Below are 19,266 nucleotides of genomic sequence, written 5' to 3' on the forward strand. Positions count from 1 at the left end.
TGGCGGAAATGGCGGAGAATAATCCTTTGGATATGGAGGCTGATGGGGTGGAAAGTGAGGACAAGGGGAACCCTGTCACGGTTCTGGGAGGGAGGGGAAGGGGTGAGGATAGAGGTGTGGGAAATGGGCCGGGCACTGTTGAGGGCCCTGTCAACAACAGTGGGGGGGAATCCTCAGTTGAGTAAAAAGGAGTTCATATCAGAAGCACGGTCATGGAAGGTAGCATCATCAGAGCAGATGCATCGGAGACAGAGAAACTGGGAGAATGGAACGGAGTCCTTACAGGAGGTAGGGTGCGAAGACGTGTAGTCAAGGTAGCTGTGGGAGTCGGTGGGCTTATAATGGAAAGTAGTAGACGACCTATCCCCAGAGATGGAGACAGAGAAGTCGGGGAAGGGAAGGGTCAGAGATGGACCATGTAAAGGTCAACATCCTTGTGAATCTCTTCTGCACTCTCTCTAGCTTAATCACATCTTTCCTGTAGTGCGGCAACCAGACTGCAACAGTACTCCAAATGCGGCCTAACCAACGTCATGTGCAACTGTAACATGACGTCCCAACTCTTGTACTCAATGCCTCCGCCGCTGAAGGCAAGCATGCCACCTTCACCACCCTTTCTATCTGTGCCACTTTCAGGGAACTATGTACTTGTACCCCAAGGTGTCTCTGCTCAACAACACTCCCCAGGGCCCTGCCATTCTCTGTATATGTCCTGTCCTGGTTTAATTTCCCAAAATACATCACTTCGCACTTGTCTGCAATTTTGTATCCAATTGGCTAGCTCACCCTGGATCCCATGTGTTCGAACCTTCTGGACCAGCGTTACATGTGGGACCTTGTCAAAGGCCTTGCTAAAGTCCATGTAGACCACGTCCATCGCCCTGCCCTCGTCAATCCTCTTGGTCACCTCCTCAAAAAACTTGATCAAATTCATGAGACATGATTTCCCACGCACAAAGCCATGCTGACTATTCCTAATCAGACCTTGCCTTTCCAAATGCATATAAATCCTGTCCCTCAGAATCCCTTCCAATAACTTTCCCACCACTGATGTAAGGCTCACCAGCCTGTAGTTCCCTGGCTTATCCCTGCTGCCCTTCTTAAATAAAGGCACAACATTAGCTATTCTCCAGTCTTCCGGTACCTCACCTGTGGCTAACAATGATACAAAAATCTCTGCCAGGGCCCCAGCAATCTCCTCCCTTGCTTCCCATAGCATCCTAGGATACACCTGGTCAGGCCCTGGGGATTTATCCACCTAAATGCGCTTCAAACCCTCCAACACCACCACCTTTGTAATGTTGATATGCTCCAGGATATCGTTGTTCCCTCGCTTGAACTCACTAACTTAGGTAATGCTATTGAATGTCGACAGGAGATGATCAGGGTGTCTCTTATTGCCATTAGTCATTGCCTGGCACTTGTATGGTGTGACCTAAGTGTGCTACTTGCCACTTATCAGCCAAAGTTTGAATATTGTCCAGATCTTGCTGCATGTGGGCATGAACAGCTTCATTACCTGACGAATGTGAGTGGAACCAAAGACCATGCAATCATCTGCGAACACCTCTGTTTCTGACCTCCACCTCTTGTCTGGCTCACAAGTGTTTCAGTGATGCTTATGGTGAGAATATTTTTACCAGTTGAAAATTCTTTTTCTCATGGCTTATTGTAAATACTTCTAGCATCAGAATGAAAACCTTTTAATTTTATTGTGATTGGAATTTTGTTCAGCATTTGTTTTTTCTTCCTCCAAACATTTCCTTCTGTCTTTTATTGACAGGAACAATTATTTACTTGTCTTTACAGTCATTACCTCCTCCTAAATCTATTTCAGATGAATCCAATTGCTGTTTAGTTTTCAGAAGTTGAAAAATCTATGGTAACTTCCAAAACTTCATTTATTTATTTTATTTAGAGATACAGCACTGAAACAGGCCCTTCGGCCCACCGAGTCTGTGCCGACCAACAACCACCCATCTATACTAACCCCACAGTAATCCCATATGCCCTACCACCTACCTACACTAGGGGCAATTTATAGCAGCCAATTTACCTATCACCTGCAAGTCTTTGGCAGTGGGAGGAAACTGGAGCACCCGGAGGAAACCCACGCAGACGCAGGGAGAACTTGCAAACTCCACACAGACTGTACCCAGAATCGAACCCGGGTCCCTGGAGCTGTGAGGCTGCGGTGCTAACCACTGTGCCGCCCTTCTGGTTAATTCTTTTGCAGTTCTCGTGAATGGGATCCAATACTTAAATGAAATTGCTAGTTAAATTGCTGATTCAAGATAATAACAAAATGACAAAAGTCTGTAGGGTACAACTGTGTGGAGAAGAAAATGCTTAATTCTCAAAAGTTTCCGATAACAGTATCGTGCCTCAAACAGTCTGGTGAAGCACTTAGTTCAAAAGTCTCAGGTTCAAAAATACATCGAAGTTGTATCACTTCCCAGGTATAAGATATCTCAATTCTCGAAAGTACTGTTAAACTATCTGTTTTTCTCTCAGTTATCTTTTAAAGCTGAGTGTGGGCATGCTGTGTTTAGAAACAAACTGCCGCTTGTTCCTGCAAGTGGAAATAAAAATCTAGTGTTGACTAAGGTTCAGAAACTTTTCCTTAGGGAGGAACTAGTGAAAGTATTAGCTGAGTTGTCTGAGGGAAAGGAAAAATGATAGTGTTGCCTGAAATCCCTTCCCTGTCACTTATCTCAGTTGGTTGGTGATTGAAAGGTTTGTCCATGTTGGCCCGTCTGTCATGTAACTGAGGAGAACATCATAAGTGTCTGATTTTGATGTGCTTTTGTTTTGGAGCAACTGGGTGGAGAGAAGGAAGAGAAATTTTCAGTTTCATGCATCCTTTATTATAAAGACAAAGAAAACTTAGGGACCCATAGCTTTTGCAAACATTAGATGGCATGTAGTAACCGGTCATCGAGTATTCATGGTCGATATAACTGCCTTCAGTATGGAAAGGCCGAGTGTCATGTATACAGCGCTGTAGCAGCGACGGAAGCTCTAGAGTTGAGTCATTGTAAATGACTGTCCTAATCATCTACCACTGAGTAAGGCTTTCAGAAATTCTTTGCTTTTGATATGGAAAAAAAACTGAACTAATGCAAGGAATATTCTGAGAGCTGTGTCCAAGATTTTTTGCTTTACTCTTTGAAGCAGTTTTCAGGCTACAGTAAAATCCTTTCTGCTCACACAGCTAAGATAAGATAAGCAATGCTGTAGACCTGATTATTGATATTGTCATGGTAACTACCCAAGGATTTTAGCGTTAGTGTGGAGGGAATGTGATGAGTGTGTTGAAGACTCTGTACCAGTCTGCCTTATAATTTCAGTTTTAACTGTGGTTGGGTAGGAATGAGAAAATGCACTGCAGTTCACACATTTTGTCAATTTTTCACCATTTAGATTTTTAAAAATTCTCTGAACCAGCTACAAAATGTGTGCATATTAGTATGATTAGCTGTTACTTTCACATTTGCATACCTTCATGTGTCTGGAAGTATCATTTATCAAAATTGTACCAATTAAGTAGGTCGCAACATAACAGCATTTCAGCATAGAGTGTTATGTATTAGCACAATTCATTTAGTTTGAGATGGCCACAGTTGCTTTCAGTAGGTTGACTTGCATGACAGCTCAGCTAAGGGCAGTAATGAGATGTGAGTGTCTTCGATGTATATACTTTGTATAACTTGCTATCTGGTCATTTATTCTCCACGAAGTTTTAAACTTTATTGGCATGTAAGTTAGTGCTGTGACATTATAGCCATTCTTGTAACCGAGTGACATGTTAAAATAGCTTTAATTTTCACCAAAAGTTTAATCATTTTATTAAGTTAGTTTGAGGCTTCCACTTGTTGAGTTGGATTAGTAGAATAGTTTGTTAGGTTGTTAACTTGACTGTTTACAGGATGCTTTTGCAGATTAGGATGTGACTTTAAGTGGACGAGTGCCTGTGAAGAAAACACTCATTAGATGGAGATGCACAGGACAGTGCTTTGATAAGTACATATTCTGAATGATGGAATAAAAAATCCTTTCTTCATATGATTCATGCTGGTTTCACTTAATTCACAGCAGTTACAGTGAAGGCTGTTTCCAGGCAAGTATTATCTGCTTTTCCACATTAATGCAACAGCTACATAATTTCAAAAAACATGGCAATTTTCTCTTTTTCGGAAATATTTTTGAAATATTTGACAGCCATATAATAGAGCTGGCTGAAAGCAAATCTGAAGCACTGTTGCTTCCTTGGGAACTTCCTTTGACAGCTTTAATGCTGAGAATCAGTTAGAGCTTTAACAAGAAAGTCACAGCAGGAACTCATCAGCAATTTTAGAAACCAAGACACGCTTTCCTTAAGCCAGCCTTTGGGAGCTGTGTGATAATCTGGTTTGTCCATGCAATGACATTGTGTACTCTTACTTTATAAGAGTTTTTAGTTTATTATTTTGAAACATTTGCTTTTTTTGTGAAATTTGTCTCTCAGCATGAGACATTTATCTGAGGTCCTGTCCACCCTCTCAGGTGGGTGTGGAAGATCCCATGGCACTCTGGGAATAAGAGCAGGGGAGCTCACCCCTGTCTCTTGGACCAATATTTATCCTTCAATCAACATCACTAAAAAGACTATCAGGTCATGATCTCCTTTCTGTTTTGGGGGCCTTGCTGTGTGCAAATTGGCTGCCAGGGTTCCCTAAATTACAGTAGTGACTACACTTCAAAATGTACTCATCTGGCTGTTAAAGTGCTTTGCAAAGTCCTGAGGTCATAAAAAGTGCTATAGGCGTGCACGTTTGCTCTTTTGGAATCTGAACATAGTCATTTTGCTACCATAAATATATCTGCATAAGTGTTACTGATTCTGAGGGGGCTTGACAGGGTTGTTGATGAGAGGATATTTCCCCTCGTGGGCAAAGCTAGAAGTAGGGGGCACAGTTTCAAAATAAGGGGTCTCCCTTTTAAGGCAGAGATGAGGAGGAATTTCTTTTGAGGGTCGTGAATCTTTGGAATTCTCTTCCACAGAGAGCAATGGAGGCTGCGTCATTGAATATATTCAAGGCTGAGTTAGACAGATTTTGATCTACAAGGGAGCCAAGGGTTATGGGGGGGGCAGGCGGGAAAGTGGAGTTAAGGCCACAATCAGATCAGCCATGATCTTGTTGAATGGCCTACTCCTGCTCCTATTTCTTATGATCTTAGAACAGGTTAAAAGTGAACTAGTATTTTTAGTAGGTCTCCCTATCTAACATTAAATAGTTGTTGTAACATGTTTCCTGGTGTGCAGCCTGATAGTGCACATGCATCTTGGAGAGTGCGCCACCGTTCTAATACACGGGTCAGTATGCAGTTCCAATTTTTTTGTGTTGAGTGTGCTTTTTCCTTTACACATTGTTTTCCAAGTGAGGATGATTAGCCTAAACTAGAGTAAATTTGTGTGCACTAGTGCATTTGGGGCATAACTGGAGACTGTAAATTGAGAACAGAAGAAAATATCCCATTTTTATTATGATATTAAACCCACAGACTAATTATTACCAATTTCAGTACTTGTGCAGGAACCAATGTAAACATTTGGATTCCTTGTTAACCCCTCAAATAGCACAACCCTGTACACAGTAACTGTGTGTTTGTTCTGACAATGGAAGCAGCAAAACGGTTAGCTGAAATGGGCCCAATGCATTTAAGGGTTTCCTTCCACTTGATGTGGTACTCTGTATCGGAAAGGTATCGATGCATTTATTGAGCATTTTTAATCTAAGAAATGCGCTAGGGTAGTTCAGAACACAAGAGAAAATGGATGTTGAACCAGAGTCTTAAAGGAGAAGAAAAGTTATAAAGCAAAGCAGTTTAAGAAAGGAATTCCAGAGATGGATTAAGGAATAGTCACCAATGTTGGGCAAAAGGAGGGGAGAGAAACTGAGAGCATGATGGGAGAAATTGTAAGGTTGCAGAATGTTGGAGATGTTAGAATGGGTGATGTCATGGAGGGACTTAAAATACAAGCACAATAATAATTTAATGTCACTGGGAGACCAGGAGCCAATGTGAGTCAGGAATGATGGGCAAGTGGGAATTGGTGCAGGATAGAATGCAGACAGCAGAATTATGAAGAAATACAATTTAGAAATTGAAGAATGAGTGGCCAGCCAGGAGAGCATTTGAGTAATTGAGTCGGGAGGTAACAAAGGCATGGCTGAGGGTTTCAGCAGAGGACGGGCTGCGATAGGGCACAAGATGGGTAATGTTATGGACGTTGATGGTCTTTTTGATGGAAAGCATATGTGTTGAAGCTTAGCTTGAGTATCTTCAGGATGACACGGTTATGAACATTCTAATTGAGATTGAGACAGTTGCCTAGGAGGGAATGGAGCTGGTGGCGAGGGTATGGCAAAGACGATGGTTTGCTCTTCCCAATAATTAATTGAAGAACTTTGAGAATTATCCAAGATTGGATATGAGACAAGCAGCCTAATGGTATGGAGGTGGTGGTAAAGTAGTAGAGTTGGGCATCAGTGGATTATATCTGAAGGCTGGTCCCCATGTCTGTACATCATATTTTCAAAGGACAGCATGTAGATCAAGAATAGTGGACCAATGACAGATCCTTGAGGGGGAGGGGGCAGAGTCAGAAGGGGTCAGTTCAGGGGTGGGGAGAGATATCATTGAGAGATTCTCTGGCCATGAATGGATAGATAAGAGTGGAACTGAGAGCTCTTCCAATGCTAATCAATTGAGATGTGAAGCCTTTTGAACAGTTGCAGTACCATTTTATTGGTGAATCAGAAATAGATTTAGTCAATGTTTAGAGCTCAGTGTCCTCTCTTCCCTCACTGGACGAGCACAATTTATCAAAAACTCCAATATCATTGTACCATGTGACTACCAGGTTGGTGGAAGGTGAACTCGATGAACTGTTTTTTTTTTTCTCGTCCAGCAATTCCTGTGTTCCTATCTGATAGATCAGTCCACCTGCTGCCGTTACTATTTTAAACCAAGACCATTATCAGTTGGGAAGAAAGTAGTCCTTATAGCTAGCTTTTATTTTTTGTTCCATGTGGTAGAAGTGCCTGGCTCACTGCCACAATATGTCGCTAGAAAAATATAGACATTAAATTCCTTCCCAAGACTGTGCTGCCAAATATTAAAGCACCTGTGCTTTGTGCCATCGAAAACTACAAAATGAGTTACTGAGCAATTACAGTAATGAATAATTAATTTTGACATCTGTACTTTGACCTTTTTCATCTAATAATAGAAACATAGAAAATAGGAGCAGGAGTAGGCCATTTGGTCCTTCGAGCCTGCTCCGCCATTCATTATGATCATGGCTGATCATCCAACTCAGTAACCTGTTCCTGCTTTCGCCCCATACCTTTTGATCCCTTTTGCCCCAAGAGCTATATCTAACTCCTTCTTGAAAACATAAAATGTTTCGACCTCAACTGCTTTCTGTGGTAGTGAATTCCACAGGCTCACCACTCTCGGTGAAGAAATTTGCCCTCATTTCAGTCCTGAAAGGTTTACCCTGTATCCTTAGACTATGACCCCTGGTTCTGGACTTCCCCACCAACGGGAACATCCTTCCTGCATCTAACTTGTCAAGTCCTGTTAGAATGTTATAGGTTTCTATGAGATCTCCCCTCACTCTTCTGAACTCCAGCGAATATAATCCTTACCGACGCAATCTCTCTTCATACGTCAGTCCCGCCATCCCAGGAATCAGTCTGGTAAACCTTGGCTGCACTCCCTCTATAGCAACAACATCCTTCCTCAGATAAGGAGACCAAAACTGCACACAATATTCCAGGTGTGGCCTCACCAAGGCCCTGTATAATTGCAGCAAGACATCCCTGCTCCTGTACTCCAATCCTCTCGCTATGAAGGTCAACATACCATTTGCCTTTTTTACCGCCTGTTGCACCTGCATGCTTACCTTCAGCGACTGGTGTACGAGAACACCCAGGTCTCATTGCATATTCCCCTCTCTCAGTTTATAGCCGTTCAGATAATCTGCCTTCCTGTTTTTGCTGCCAAAGTGGATAACCGCACATTTATCCATATTACACTGCATCTGCCATGCATTTGCCCACTCAACTTGTCCAAATCACCCTGAAGCCCCTCTGCATCCTCCTCACAACTCACCCTCCCACCCAGTTTGTGTCATCTGCAAATTTGGAGATATTACATTTAGTTCCTTCATCTAAATTAATAATGTATACTGTGAATAGCTGGCGTTACTAGCACCGATCCCTGCGGTACCCCACAAGTCACTGCCTGTCGTTCGGAAAAAGACCCGTTTATTCCTACTCTTTGTTTCCTGTCTGCCAACCAATTTTCTATCCATCGCAATACACTACCTCCAGTCCCATGCGCTGTAATTTTACGCCCTAATCTCACATGTGGGACTTTGTCTCAAGCCTTCTGAAAGTCCAAATAAACCACATCCACTGGCTGTCCCTCATCAACTCTACTAGTTATCTCTTTTTCTCTTTTGGGCCTCCTTATCTCGAGAGACAATGGATACGCGCCTGGAGGTGGTCAGTGGTTTGTGAAGCAGCGCCTGGAGTGGCTATAAAGGCCAATTCTGGAGTGACAGGCTCTTCCACAGGTGCTGCAGAGAAATTTGTTTGTTGGGGCTGTTGCACAGTTGGCTCTCCCCTTGCGCCTCTGTCTTTTTTCCTGCCAACTACTAAGTCTCTTCGACTCGCCACAATTTAGCCCTGTCTTTATGGCTGCCCGCCAGCTCTGGCGAATGCTGGCAACTGACTCCCACGACTTGTGATCAATGTCACACGATTTCATGTCGCGTTTGCAGACGTCTTTATAACGGAGACATGGACGGCCGGTGGGTCTGATACCAGTGGCGAGCTCGCTGTACAATGTGCTTATACACACTACTGAGTCAGCGGCGCTTGAGATGGCTTGGCCATGTGAGCCGCATGGAAGATGGCAGGATCCCCAAAGACACACTCTACTAGTTATATCCTCAAAGAATTCTATTAGATTTGTCCAGCATGATTTCCCTTTTGTAAATCCATGCTGACTGTCTGATTCTACCACTGTTCTCCAAGTGCTCTGCTATAAAATCTTTGATAATGGACTCTAGAATTTTCCCCACTACCAATGTCAGGCTGACTGGTCTATAATTCCCTGTTTTCTCTCTGCCTCCCATTTTAAATAGTTGGGTTACGTTAGCTACTCTCCAATCTGTAGGAACTGTTCCAGAGTCTGTAGAATTTTGCAAGATGACCACCCATGCATCCACTATTTCTGGGCCCACTTCCTTAAGTTCTCTGGGATGTAGGTTATCAGGCCCTAGGGATTTATTGGCCTTCAATCCCATCAATTTCCCCAACACCATTTCTCTAGTAATACTGATTTCCTTCAGTTCCTCCCTCTCACTAAACCCTGTGTTCCCCAACATTTCTGGTATAATATTTGTGTCCTCCTTTGTGAAGACAGAACCAAAGTCTGCATTTAGTTGTTCAGCCATTTCTTTGTTCCCTATAATAAATTCCCATTTCTGACTGTAAGGGACCTACATTTGTCTTCCCCAATCTTTTTCTATTCACCTACCTATAGAAACTTTTACAGTCAACGGTCAGTTTATATGTTCCCCGCAAGCTTACACTCTTACTCTATTTTCCCCTTCTTAATCAATCCCTTGGTCTTCCTTTGCTGAATTCTAAACTGCTCCCAACACGTGCCTCATACCTTCATAGTTTCCTTTTTTAAGATTCAGGACCATAGTCTCAGAATCAACTACGTCACTCTCCATCTTGATGAAGAATTCTATCATATTGTGGTCGCTTATCCCCAAAGGGTCTCTCACAACTAGATTGTCAATTATTCCTCTCTCATTACACAGTCTAGGATGGCCTGTTCTCTAGTTGGTTCCTCAACGTATTGGTCCAGAACACCATCCCCTATACTCTCCATGAAATCCTGCTCTAGGGTATTGTGACTAACTTGATTTGCCCAATCTGTATGCAGATTAAAATCACCCATAATTACAGATGTTCCTTTATCGCATGTGTCTCTAAATTCCTATTTAATGCCATTCCCAACATCGCCACTACAGTTTGGGGGTCTATATACAACCTCCACTAACGTTTTTTTGCCCCCTTAGTGTTTCTCAGCTCTATCCATACAGATTTCACATCGTCAGAGCTAATATCCTTCATTATTGCATTAATTTCCTCTTTAACCAGCAACGCAACTCCACTGCCTTTTACTTTTTGTCTGTCCTTCCTAAATACTGAATACCTTTGGATGTCCATTTCCCATCCCTGGTCACCCTGCAGCCGTGTCTCCGTAATCCTGACTATATCATACCCGTTTACATCTTTGCGCGATAAATTCGTTCACTTTATTGCAAATGCTCCGCGCGTTAAGGCACAAAGCCTTAAGGCTTGTCTTTGTAACATTACTTGTCCCCTTTCCACTATTTTTCACTGTGGCCCTGTTTGATTCTGGCCCTTGATTTCTCTATCACTTTTCTTCCCCTTACTGTCTTTAGTTCTTGTCTTTGAGCCCCCCCCCCCCCCCACTCCTCCTCCTCCTTGCAAAGGTTCCCATCCCCCTGCCATTTTAGTTTAAACCCTCCCCAACCACTCTAGCAAATACTCCCCCAGAACATCAGTCCCGATCGTGCCCAGGTGTAACCCGTCCAGCTTGTACTGGTCCCACCTCCCCCAGAGCCAGTGTCCCAGGAATCTAAAACCCTGCCCCTCCCACCATCTCTTCAGCCACATATTCATCCAGTATATCCTGCTATTTCTACTCTGACTAACATGTGCACTGGTAGTAATCCTGAGATTGCGATCTTTGAGGTCCTACATTTCAACTTACTTACTAACTCCCTATATTCTGCTTTTAGGACCTCATCTTTTTTTTTTAACCTACGTTGTTTGTACCAATGTGTACCACGACCACTGGCTGTTCACCCTCCCCCTTCAGAATGTCCTGTAACCGCTCTGAGACATCCTTAACCCTAGCACCAGGGAGGCATCATACCATCCTGGAGTCTCGTTTACGGCCACAGAAACGCCTGTCTATTCCCCTTACAATTGAATCCCCTATAACTTGCATTGCCACACTTTTTACTCCTCCCCTGTGCAGCAGAGCCAACTGTGGTGCAACGAATTGGGCTGTTGCTGATTTCCCGTGAGAGGCCATTCCCCCCAACAGTATCCAAAGCAGTATATCTGTTTTGCAGCGCAATAGCCACAGGAGATTCCTGCACTGCCTGGTGGTCACCCACTCCCTTCCTGCCTGTGGTGTCTGAGCCTGTGGTGTGACCACCTCTCTATACGTGCTATCCATGATACTCTCCACCTCGTGGATACTCCACAGTGTCCCCAGCTGCCGCTCCAGCTCTGAAACCCGGGCTTTCCAGGAGCTGCAGCTGGAGACGTATCCTGCACACATGCTGGTCCCGGGCATTGGAATTGTTCCTGGCTTCCCACATAGAGCACGAGGAGCACACCATGGCTTTGAGCTCTCCTGCCATGACTTAACCCTTTAAATCAAATCTTTTGGAAGATGATTAATATCAAATAATATCAATTACTCTAAGGCCCTTCTTCCCTGGTCCTCATTACTACAGAACTCCTTAAAAAGCACTATTTACTATATATGAAAATAAACTGTAGACCTTTCTTTCTTTAGTTACTAAGGCAGCTATTTAGAGCTATTGTCCAACAGCAGTTACTCACCAACCAATCATCTTGCAGCTTTCCTGTGATGTCACTTGATTTTTTCAAACACTCTGGCGCGCCTGGTTTTATCCTCTCCTCGGTCAGTGATTCTCCCCGCAGGTCCGCTTCACTCCGCTCTGCTCCCAGAAGGTAAGTAACCAGGCCGCGATCCTCAGCCTCTATTTATTCTCTCCTCGGTCGGTGATTCTCCCTGCAGGTCTGCGCCACTTTGCTTGGCTCCCGGAAGGTAATCTTTAAATGTTGCTGGTTTTGGTGAAGAGGAATTGCTGAATACTTAGGATGATTATTGAATCTCCCCAGTTTGTTACTGAAATTAATATTCATTGTGTATTCATTTGCGCAGCGTTTTTAAAAAAAAATTATGGGAATAGACAAAAACTCCCAAAAGGAGTTGATGGAAATATGTTTTTTCTGTGGGTTGCTAATGTCTTAAACTCTAAAATACAAAGTGGAAAAAAATAACTTCAAGTAATTCAATGGTATTACTTTGCATTTAGATTTACCCTGCTGCTGCTTTGAGCAGTTCAAAATACATTATATTTAGGGTTAAAGAATGCAGCTTGGTGAACACTTCACAAACACATTTCAGACTGCCTTTATAAGTAGAAATTTGAGTCCTTATTGAAATGTGTTTGGCAAGCACTGAGCAAAGATTATCATCAATAATTATTCCAGCTGCTATCCTTCCCTAGTACTTGTTCATCCTGCTCCTGGCTTTGAATGTGTCTGCAGGAATGTTGTTCACTGAGATGCCCGCTTAGTATGTTTTTTTAAAACCATTTTCTGATCACATGGGTTAAAGAACAGCTCTTTATCCTGCCATATTTGACAAACTCCAGTGTCAGTAGTCATGTATTATATTTAACAGCATGTAGTTAATGGCGCCATGAGGCTGCTAAATGTTGGGCTGTATAAGACACTGAAATATGAATATTACTAAGGAAAGACCACCTGGCCTTGCACAAATACAAGCCAACTAAAATCAATATTGTAGTTACATAAAGTTCCAACTATAAAGCTATATTTTGTCATCAGGTTGCTAGTGTTTTGGGCATTGACCGTTTTATGGCTGAGTCAGGCCATATTATGTAGTGGAGTGATGGTGGAAATCTACATGTCTTTCCCTTCTTTCCACCCCTGCTTTACAAAAAAAGCTTCATTGATTTGAACTGTACCAGATATGCTACTAGTGCACTTCTGAGATGTTTAAGCAATGAAACAGATGGTTTTCTTCTGTGCTCGAACATTTCTGAGACTCCATTGAAGTGTGGTTCAGCTTTCCTCCCCCTGCCTGGACTGTACCTACATGATGTGTCCATTTCATCCATACCAGTTCAGCTAGTCATCCTCACTTGGAAATGATCATGACATTAGTCTGGTTGGAATGGACCTGTGTAGATCAGAGGTTTAAAAAAAAAAAATTGTAACCCAAGGCTGACCTCTCCTCCTCCTTCTCTTTCTTCCTCCTCTGCCATCTTCTCTCACTTTACCTTCCCACACCCCCACAAGAAAGTTAAATACACTACTGTTTAGTTTTATTATAGTAACACATTGCAGCACACTAGCAGTTCATTACATGACTGTGACTAATGTGAATACACCTTTAGGATAGATTAAAAGTTCAACATAAGGATTCTGTTAGGTTGGGGTGCCAGATTTAGTATTCCACACATAATGGTTGTACCGTCTGACATGTAAATGGATCCAAGGAACTTCTCACTTTTTTTTGGAAAGATGAGATTGACTAAATTAAGACACTTAACAGTGAAGCATTAATCAGTTCCCAGCTTCTTGTATGAATCAGCCCAATATATGAATGCAGATTGGTTATCAAGTTCAAGGGACTGTTTCTTCTGGGCACATGGAATTTTTCGCTGGGGTGGAGGAATGAGAGATTTAAAAGAAAAAAAATGTTCATCATGCAATGTTGAATAGTCTGCAAATATTGTCCCTAGCAATCATTTAAATTTGTCTTTCTTTTATTTTGTAAGTGTATTCATAGAATCATAGGCCTTTTTCTGTGCTGTAAAATACTTTCAGCCGTTAGGCTTGTGCCAGCTCTCTAAAAGTGCTATCCACTTAGTCCCACTTACTTATCCTTTATTCACAAAAATAATTTTTTATCTGCTTCCCTTTCTAAAAAGTAATTTGAATCTGCTTCTGCCACTTTTTCTGGGGAGCCATTCTATATCCAACTCCACATTAAACAAAAGCTCTGCTAACCTCTCGCTTCATTCTTTTGGCAGTGATACTACATTTATTTTCACTTTTACTAACACCAATCAGTGAAATTGTGTTTTTCCCATTTTCTTTAACAAGACCACTTAATTTTAAATGCCTCAATCAGATTTCCTCAACCTCTATTTTTATGGAAAGGAAATTATGATAGGTTTAGCATTACATTGTTACCTTTGTACTCTATGCCCATAGTTACAAAATGTAAGAATGCATGATTTTTTTTCCAACAGCATTTTCAACTGGTCCTTCCAATTATAAAGATTGGTACATTTGAACCCCCTACGTCTCCTTTGACCTCTGCTCCTTTTAATTTTTTTTCCTATTTTGTCTCCTTTTTCTTCCCAAAAGGCAGCAGCACAAATTTCATCTCGTGTCTATCTGGCTGCTTTATTAACTTCCTTCCCAGTTAAACAACTACTTAATTTTCTTTAGCAAATTTTGATAATCTGCCTATATATTGAGAGGAGTGATCATTCTAATACTCCCCCCTAAGGGAGAGCACTGATTCCATCCCTGCAGTTTGAAAACCGTGCATTAACCACAACTTTTGTTTTTTGTCCTTCAACCAACTTCCAATGAGTTGGCCAGACACGATTTGTCTTTCGTAAATCATGCTTGGATGACTTTTAATTAATCTATGCTTTCTAGATTGAGTAATTTTAACCCATGGTATGGCCTACTGAAGCATACTCATTCCTTATAACTGATTTATTTTGAACAGCGTTAAATTTACAATCTTCCAATCCTCTGGCACAACTTCTACATCTTGGAAGGTTTGGAAGAATGTTATCAGAGCCTCTACTATTTACTCTCTGACTTCACTCGGCATTCTTCGATGCATGCTGTCAGGACCCGGGTACCTTTCCCACTGAATTTCACCAATTTTCTCAGAACTACTTCCTTACCTAATCGTTATCTTATCTAATTGCTGCAGTTCATGTTGTATTTTTTAATTCTCACTCCTACCTTCTTTCATGAAAACTGAAGCAAAGTACTCATTCTGTATCTCTGCTATCCCTTCATCCTCCATAAGATTTGCTTTTTAACCTCTGATTGGGACTATTCCTTTTGTTCATTTACTTATCACAAAATCCTTTACTGTCTCCCTGTATTACCTGCCATCCTTTCTACTTATCCTTGTGTTCTAATCTCCTATTATATTCCTTCTCTATATTTTCTGTGTTTCACTCAATTTTATTTTTTACTAATAGCCCTAGATTTGTTGTATGCCTCTTTGCTTTTTCCCCCAGTATCACATCAATTTTACCTCCTCTGTTCATCCAAGGAACGCCAGCTGAATTATCTTCATCTGAGAATATGTCTGTTACATAATCAAGAATTTTCAGCTCCCAGTCATGCTGTAGGCTAAAGCATATACGTTAATTCTGTTAAATAATACCTCCCCATAGTAATTTGTGCTTCTTGCTCACCATATTTATTCACAATATATATTAAGCTTTTTATGGACATGGAACTGAAACCTGCCGCTCTTTTCTTGCAGAGAGAGTGACGGTGAGTTGAGTTAATGCATGTGAATTAAATGTCATTCATATCTTCTCAGGCTATGAGCTATTGTACCAGCCCGAGGTGGTTCGACTCTACTTGTCCTTGCTGACAGAAAGTCGAAATTACAACACATTGGAGGCTGCAGCAGGTGCTCTGCAGAACCTAAGTGCTGGGCAGTGGATGGTGAGTGCAGTAATATGGGTAATACTGAAATATTACTGGAGGTTTCACAGTTTTGAATGCCACACCCCAATTGCTAACAAATCCTCTTTCTCCACCCCGCCTGCAAATGATAATTTCTCTGCAGAGGGATCTAACTTGTATCAATGTTTTAGTTGGCAAATAGCATTTTCCTAATCGAAATTTCTGTTAGCCACAAGCGTGGCTAAAGTGACACTGTTTCAGCCATCTGCACTCATTTTAGTAGAAAACTCTCACGTACACTCAATACAGGGTTATTTACTTCACAAATAGCTATCACCACTCGGTAACCAAGGAATTAAAGTATTCAATGATCAGAATAAAACTTGCATTTTCTGTTTTTTGGCTTAACATTACCAGCAAACACACAAAGGACACATGCATACTCGTGTATTGAGATCACATTCCCAGCAATGGTGACTATTTATTTAGAAATGCAGTTATCCATATCTGGATTCCCAGTTAGCTGCATGTGGCTAGTGGCCAACGTATCAGACAATATTGATCTGAAAGACGTTTTTGGTAAGGGGTGAGGAAGAATGGCATTGCTTCACCAGGGCGAAGTGCGTTCTAGTAAGGGTAATCATGCTGTTGGAGCTGCACTAGTTGCATGAAGTTCGTGAAGCTCTGCAAAGCTGGGTGAGCTGAAGAATTCCAAGCAACAGTCCACATGGACCCTGGCAGATCCTGTGAAACACACCAGGTCACTCTGACTTGTCAGAGCTTCAGGGACTACATATCGCACTTCTTACTAGCCAGCTTGAGCTTTAAAGATGTGCTGTAAAACTTTCCCAAGAATGTTTGGCTCCTAAACAAATTGCAACTTGTTCAAAATTCTGGGCTTTTATTAAACAGCTGCAGAGCACATTGTGGATACTGTGGTTGCGTGCTTGCACTGCATGAAGGAGCAGTCACTGGTCGGAGCTTGGTGGGTGGCGAAGGTGGGGATGAAGAGAGTGGAGAAATAGCCATTGGAAGAGAAGTTGGTTTGCTTAGTTTTTTTTAAAATAGCTTTTACATCTTGGTTAAGTGCTCATTGTACTCATCTGAAAACAAATGTAAATTATGGAGGAGAGGGGGAAAATAATATGCATAAAAATGTGCAAGTGTGGAAATGTCAATACATTTATTTCTAATTTTTTTTAGGATTATGAAACATTACTGAAATATTTTGGGACATGCCACTTAGAAGAAATATCCACATCCATAATTATACTTTAGACGTCAAATGTTACCAAGAATTGAGAATTTATTTTTAATAACTTCACACAAATGATTAATTTGAAATTTAGTAAAATGCTGGAAATTTGTTAATTTAAAAAAAATGCATACAGGTCAAAAATATCTGAAAAACAAAGCTAGATCAACAGAACCTCATCAGGGTCTAATGAACCATAAGAACTTCTCTCTTTGAGATGCCTGCTGGACCTTTCTTTCATTTTGTTTTAACGATACTGTGTTGGAGTTTATTGAGCTTGCTGAGGTGCTGAATTGATGTGCGCTGTTGAAGCAGATACCCCCTAGGCGAGGTCATCAATATTTGTTGTTTTAACAGTGTTTTAGTTTTAAAGGTTTCATTTTTTTTTAAAAGGGTAAATGATGGTTTGCTCTTCAAATTCTCAACTAATTCTTCTGTGTGAATTCCACATTTATGGGCTGAGTTATACCACAACTGCTCCTTCATGATCCGAGTTTTAACTCTTCAGTGTCAGTAAATATACCTTACTAAACTGAGTACCTTTCATATATTAAGGAAATCCATACTGGTCAACAGAGAGTTCTGTTTCTCTAATTTGTGAAATAACTTTATAATGTGCAAGTTTGTACTGATATGAATTTGGTAATTTTGCTTGTAATTGCAGTGGTCCAGTTACATTCGTTCAACTGTGCGGAAAGAGAAGGGCCTCCCAATTTTGGTAGAGCTGCTGAGATCAGATTCTGATAAGGTTGTACGAGCTGTGGCAATCGCATTGCGAAACCTGTCTGTAGATGGGCGCAATAAGGATCTCATAGGTAAAGTACCAAAGATAAATATCATGATCTTAGTTTTTGTAGCTTTTTTTGATGTATCATCTTGTCTTGAGTTAGCCAATGGCTGCCCTTGTGGCAAAACAGTGGATTCTCTTCCAGAAGGCACTCATTGAAATTCTAGTCTCAACTGTCATTTGAACTTGGTCCTTGTGTCTCAGTTTTGCCAGTTTTTATTTAGCCTGTTGAATGGAGTGCACTAAAGTGAATGACTGAAGCTCATGGCAGAGGAAAACTGTCATGATCTGTCTCATCCTGTCCAAGGGAACTATCTCATCTGATGGCAGGATGGTATGATCAGTGGCTTTGAAAGTTATTAATATATACTGTCACTCAATTGAGGGAAGCAGTGTGCCAGCAAGAAACCATAGAGGGGACTATGGAACCAGCCGAGGATGAGTTGACAGACCAGTTGGCTGCAAACTTCTGTGGTTTCTAATGCCAAGAAGGAGATGGCCTGTCTTTCTTTGTATTCCCCTTTCAGAATTGAGAAGTTGCACGCTACATGGTGACCCAGTTGAAGAGTGACAAAATTCTACTCCCCCCACCTCCCCGCCCCCCCCCCCCCCCCCCAAACAAAAGTCAAGTTCTTCAGTTTGAAGTTTTAAACAGCAATGGAATTCATTCCCTTGACTTGGGTTGTGGGAAGGGAATGTTGAAGATTTTAATCATGAGTACTTGGCTGCCTACCGCAAATTGTTTAGTTTTTTTTTTGAAGAGTCAAATATAAGGCCTCCTCAGGTTCCCTTGGTCCGCCTTAAATAACAACCAAGGATGTCCTCTCATGCCCCTGTAGAGTTCGATAGCATTGAGTGTAAAAAGATAATATTTTGAGTTTCGTAGCATTTAGTTGATTTTTCACTCCTTTTAAATGGTACCTTTGGTTGATTTTTCCAAGTATATCTAGTTTTAAAAAAAATTCTACCTGACGACTAGGAATGATTTTATCACTATTTATGTTGCCTTAAAGTGGTACAATCTCATGCACAGGCCATCAGAATAACAGTCCATGTACAACCTGTGACTAATAAGAGCTCCATTAAGAATACGAGTTATATTTTGGATATACAAACAGCACTGCAAAGCAGCAAAAATATTTCATTTTCTTTGGGTTTCACAAATTGAGGCATCCCCATCTCGTACTTTAAAGCAACTTAGGATCTATTGTCTTTGCCATAAAGGTGCTTTCAGTTTATTAAAATAATTTAAAAATGTATTTGCTTAGTATGATAGGTGCTGAAGAAAACAAGATCTGGCAATTATGTCAGCATTAGAGCATTACCAAGTCAGTTTAGATTTCTGCCTAATAAAGTCCCATGACCTCCGAAGAACAGTTTGCCATCTCAAACTGCATGGCTGCGATTTTTCTGTGTCCCAGACAGACCATCAATTTGACCTTGGGAATGTAAATGTGCTTTGCTATGAAATTGGAGCCACCTATAATGAATCTGATCAAGTTTATTTTACCTGGGACTTGATAGACCAACTGAGAGCCCAGACTTTTACATTCCATTCGTCTGTGAGAATCTAGATCCTTTGTGCCCGATTAATG

At 41.4% G+C, this 19,266-nt stretch overlaps 1 protein-coding gene across 8 annotated transcripts in view; it reads left to right on the forward strand.

Moving 5' to 3' along the window:
• arvcfb (ARVCF delta catenin family member b) overlaps positions 1 to 19,266 on the forward strand; it is a 391,994-nt gene that overhangs the window by 351,512 nt on the left and 21,216 nt on the right. For all 8 annotated transcript variants that reach the window (XM_068054661.1, XM_068054659.1, XM_068054662.1 and 5 more), the window contains 2 exons: positions 15,541 to 15,668; positions 17,549 to 17,699. In XM_068054661.1, the coding sequence (XP_067910762.1) occupies positions 15,541 to 15,668; positions 17,549 to 17,699 (279 nt within the window). The remainder of the gene's footprint in view (positions 1 to 15,540; positions 15,669 to 17,548; positions 17,700 to 19,266) is intronic.

This window comes from Heterodontus francisci, chromosome 23 (assembly GCF_036365525.1).
Source record: "Heterodontus francisci isolate sHetFra1 chromosome 23, sHetFra1.hap1, whole genome shotgun sequence".
Classification (NCBI taxonomy): domain Eukaryota; kingdom Metazoa; phylum Chordata; class Chondrichthyes; order Heterodontiformes; family Heterodontidae; genus Heterodontus; species Heterodontus francisci.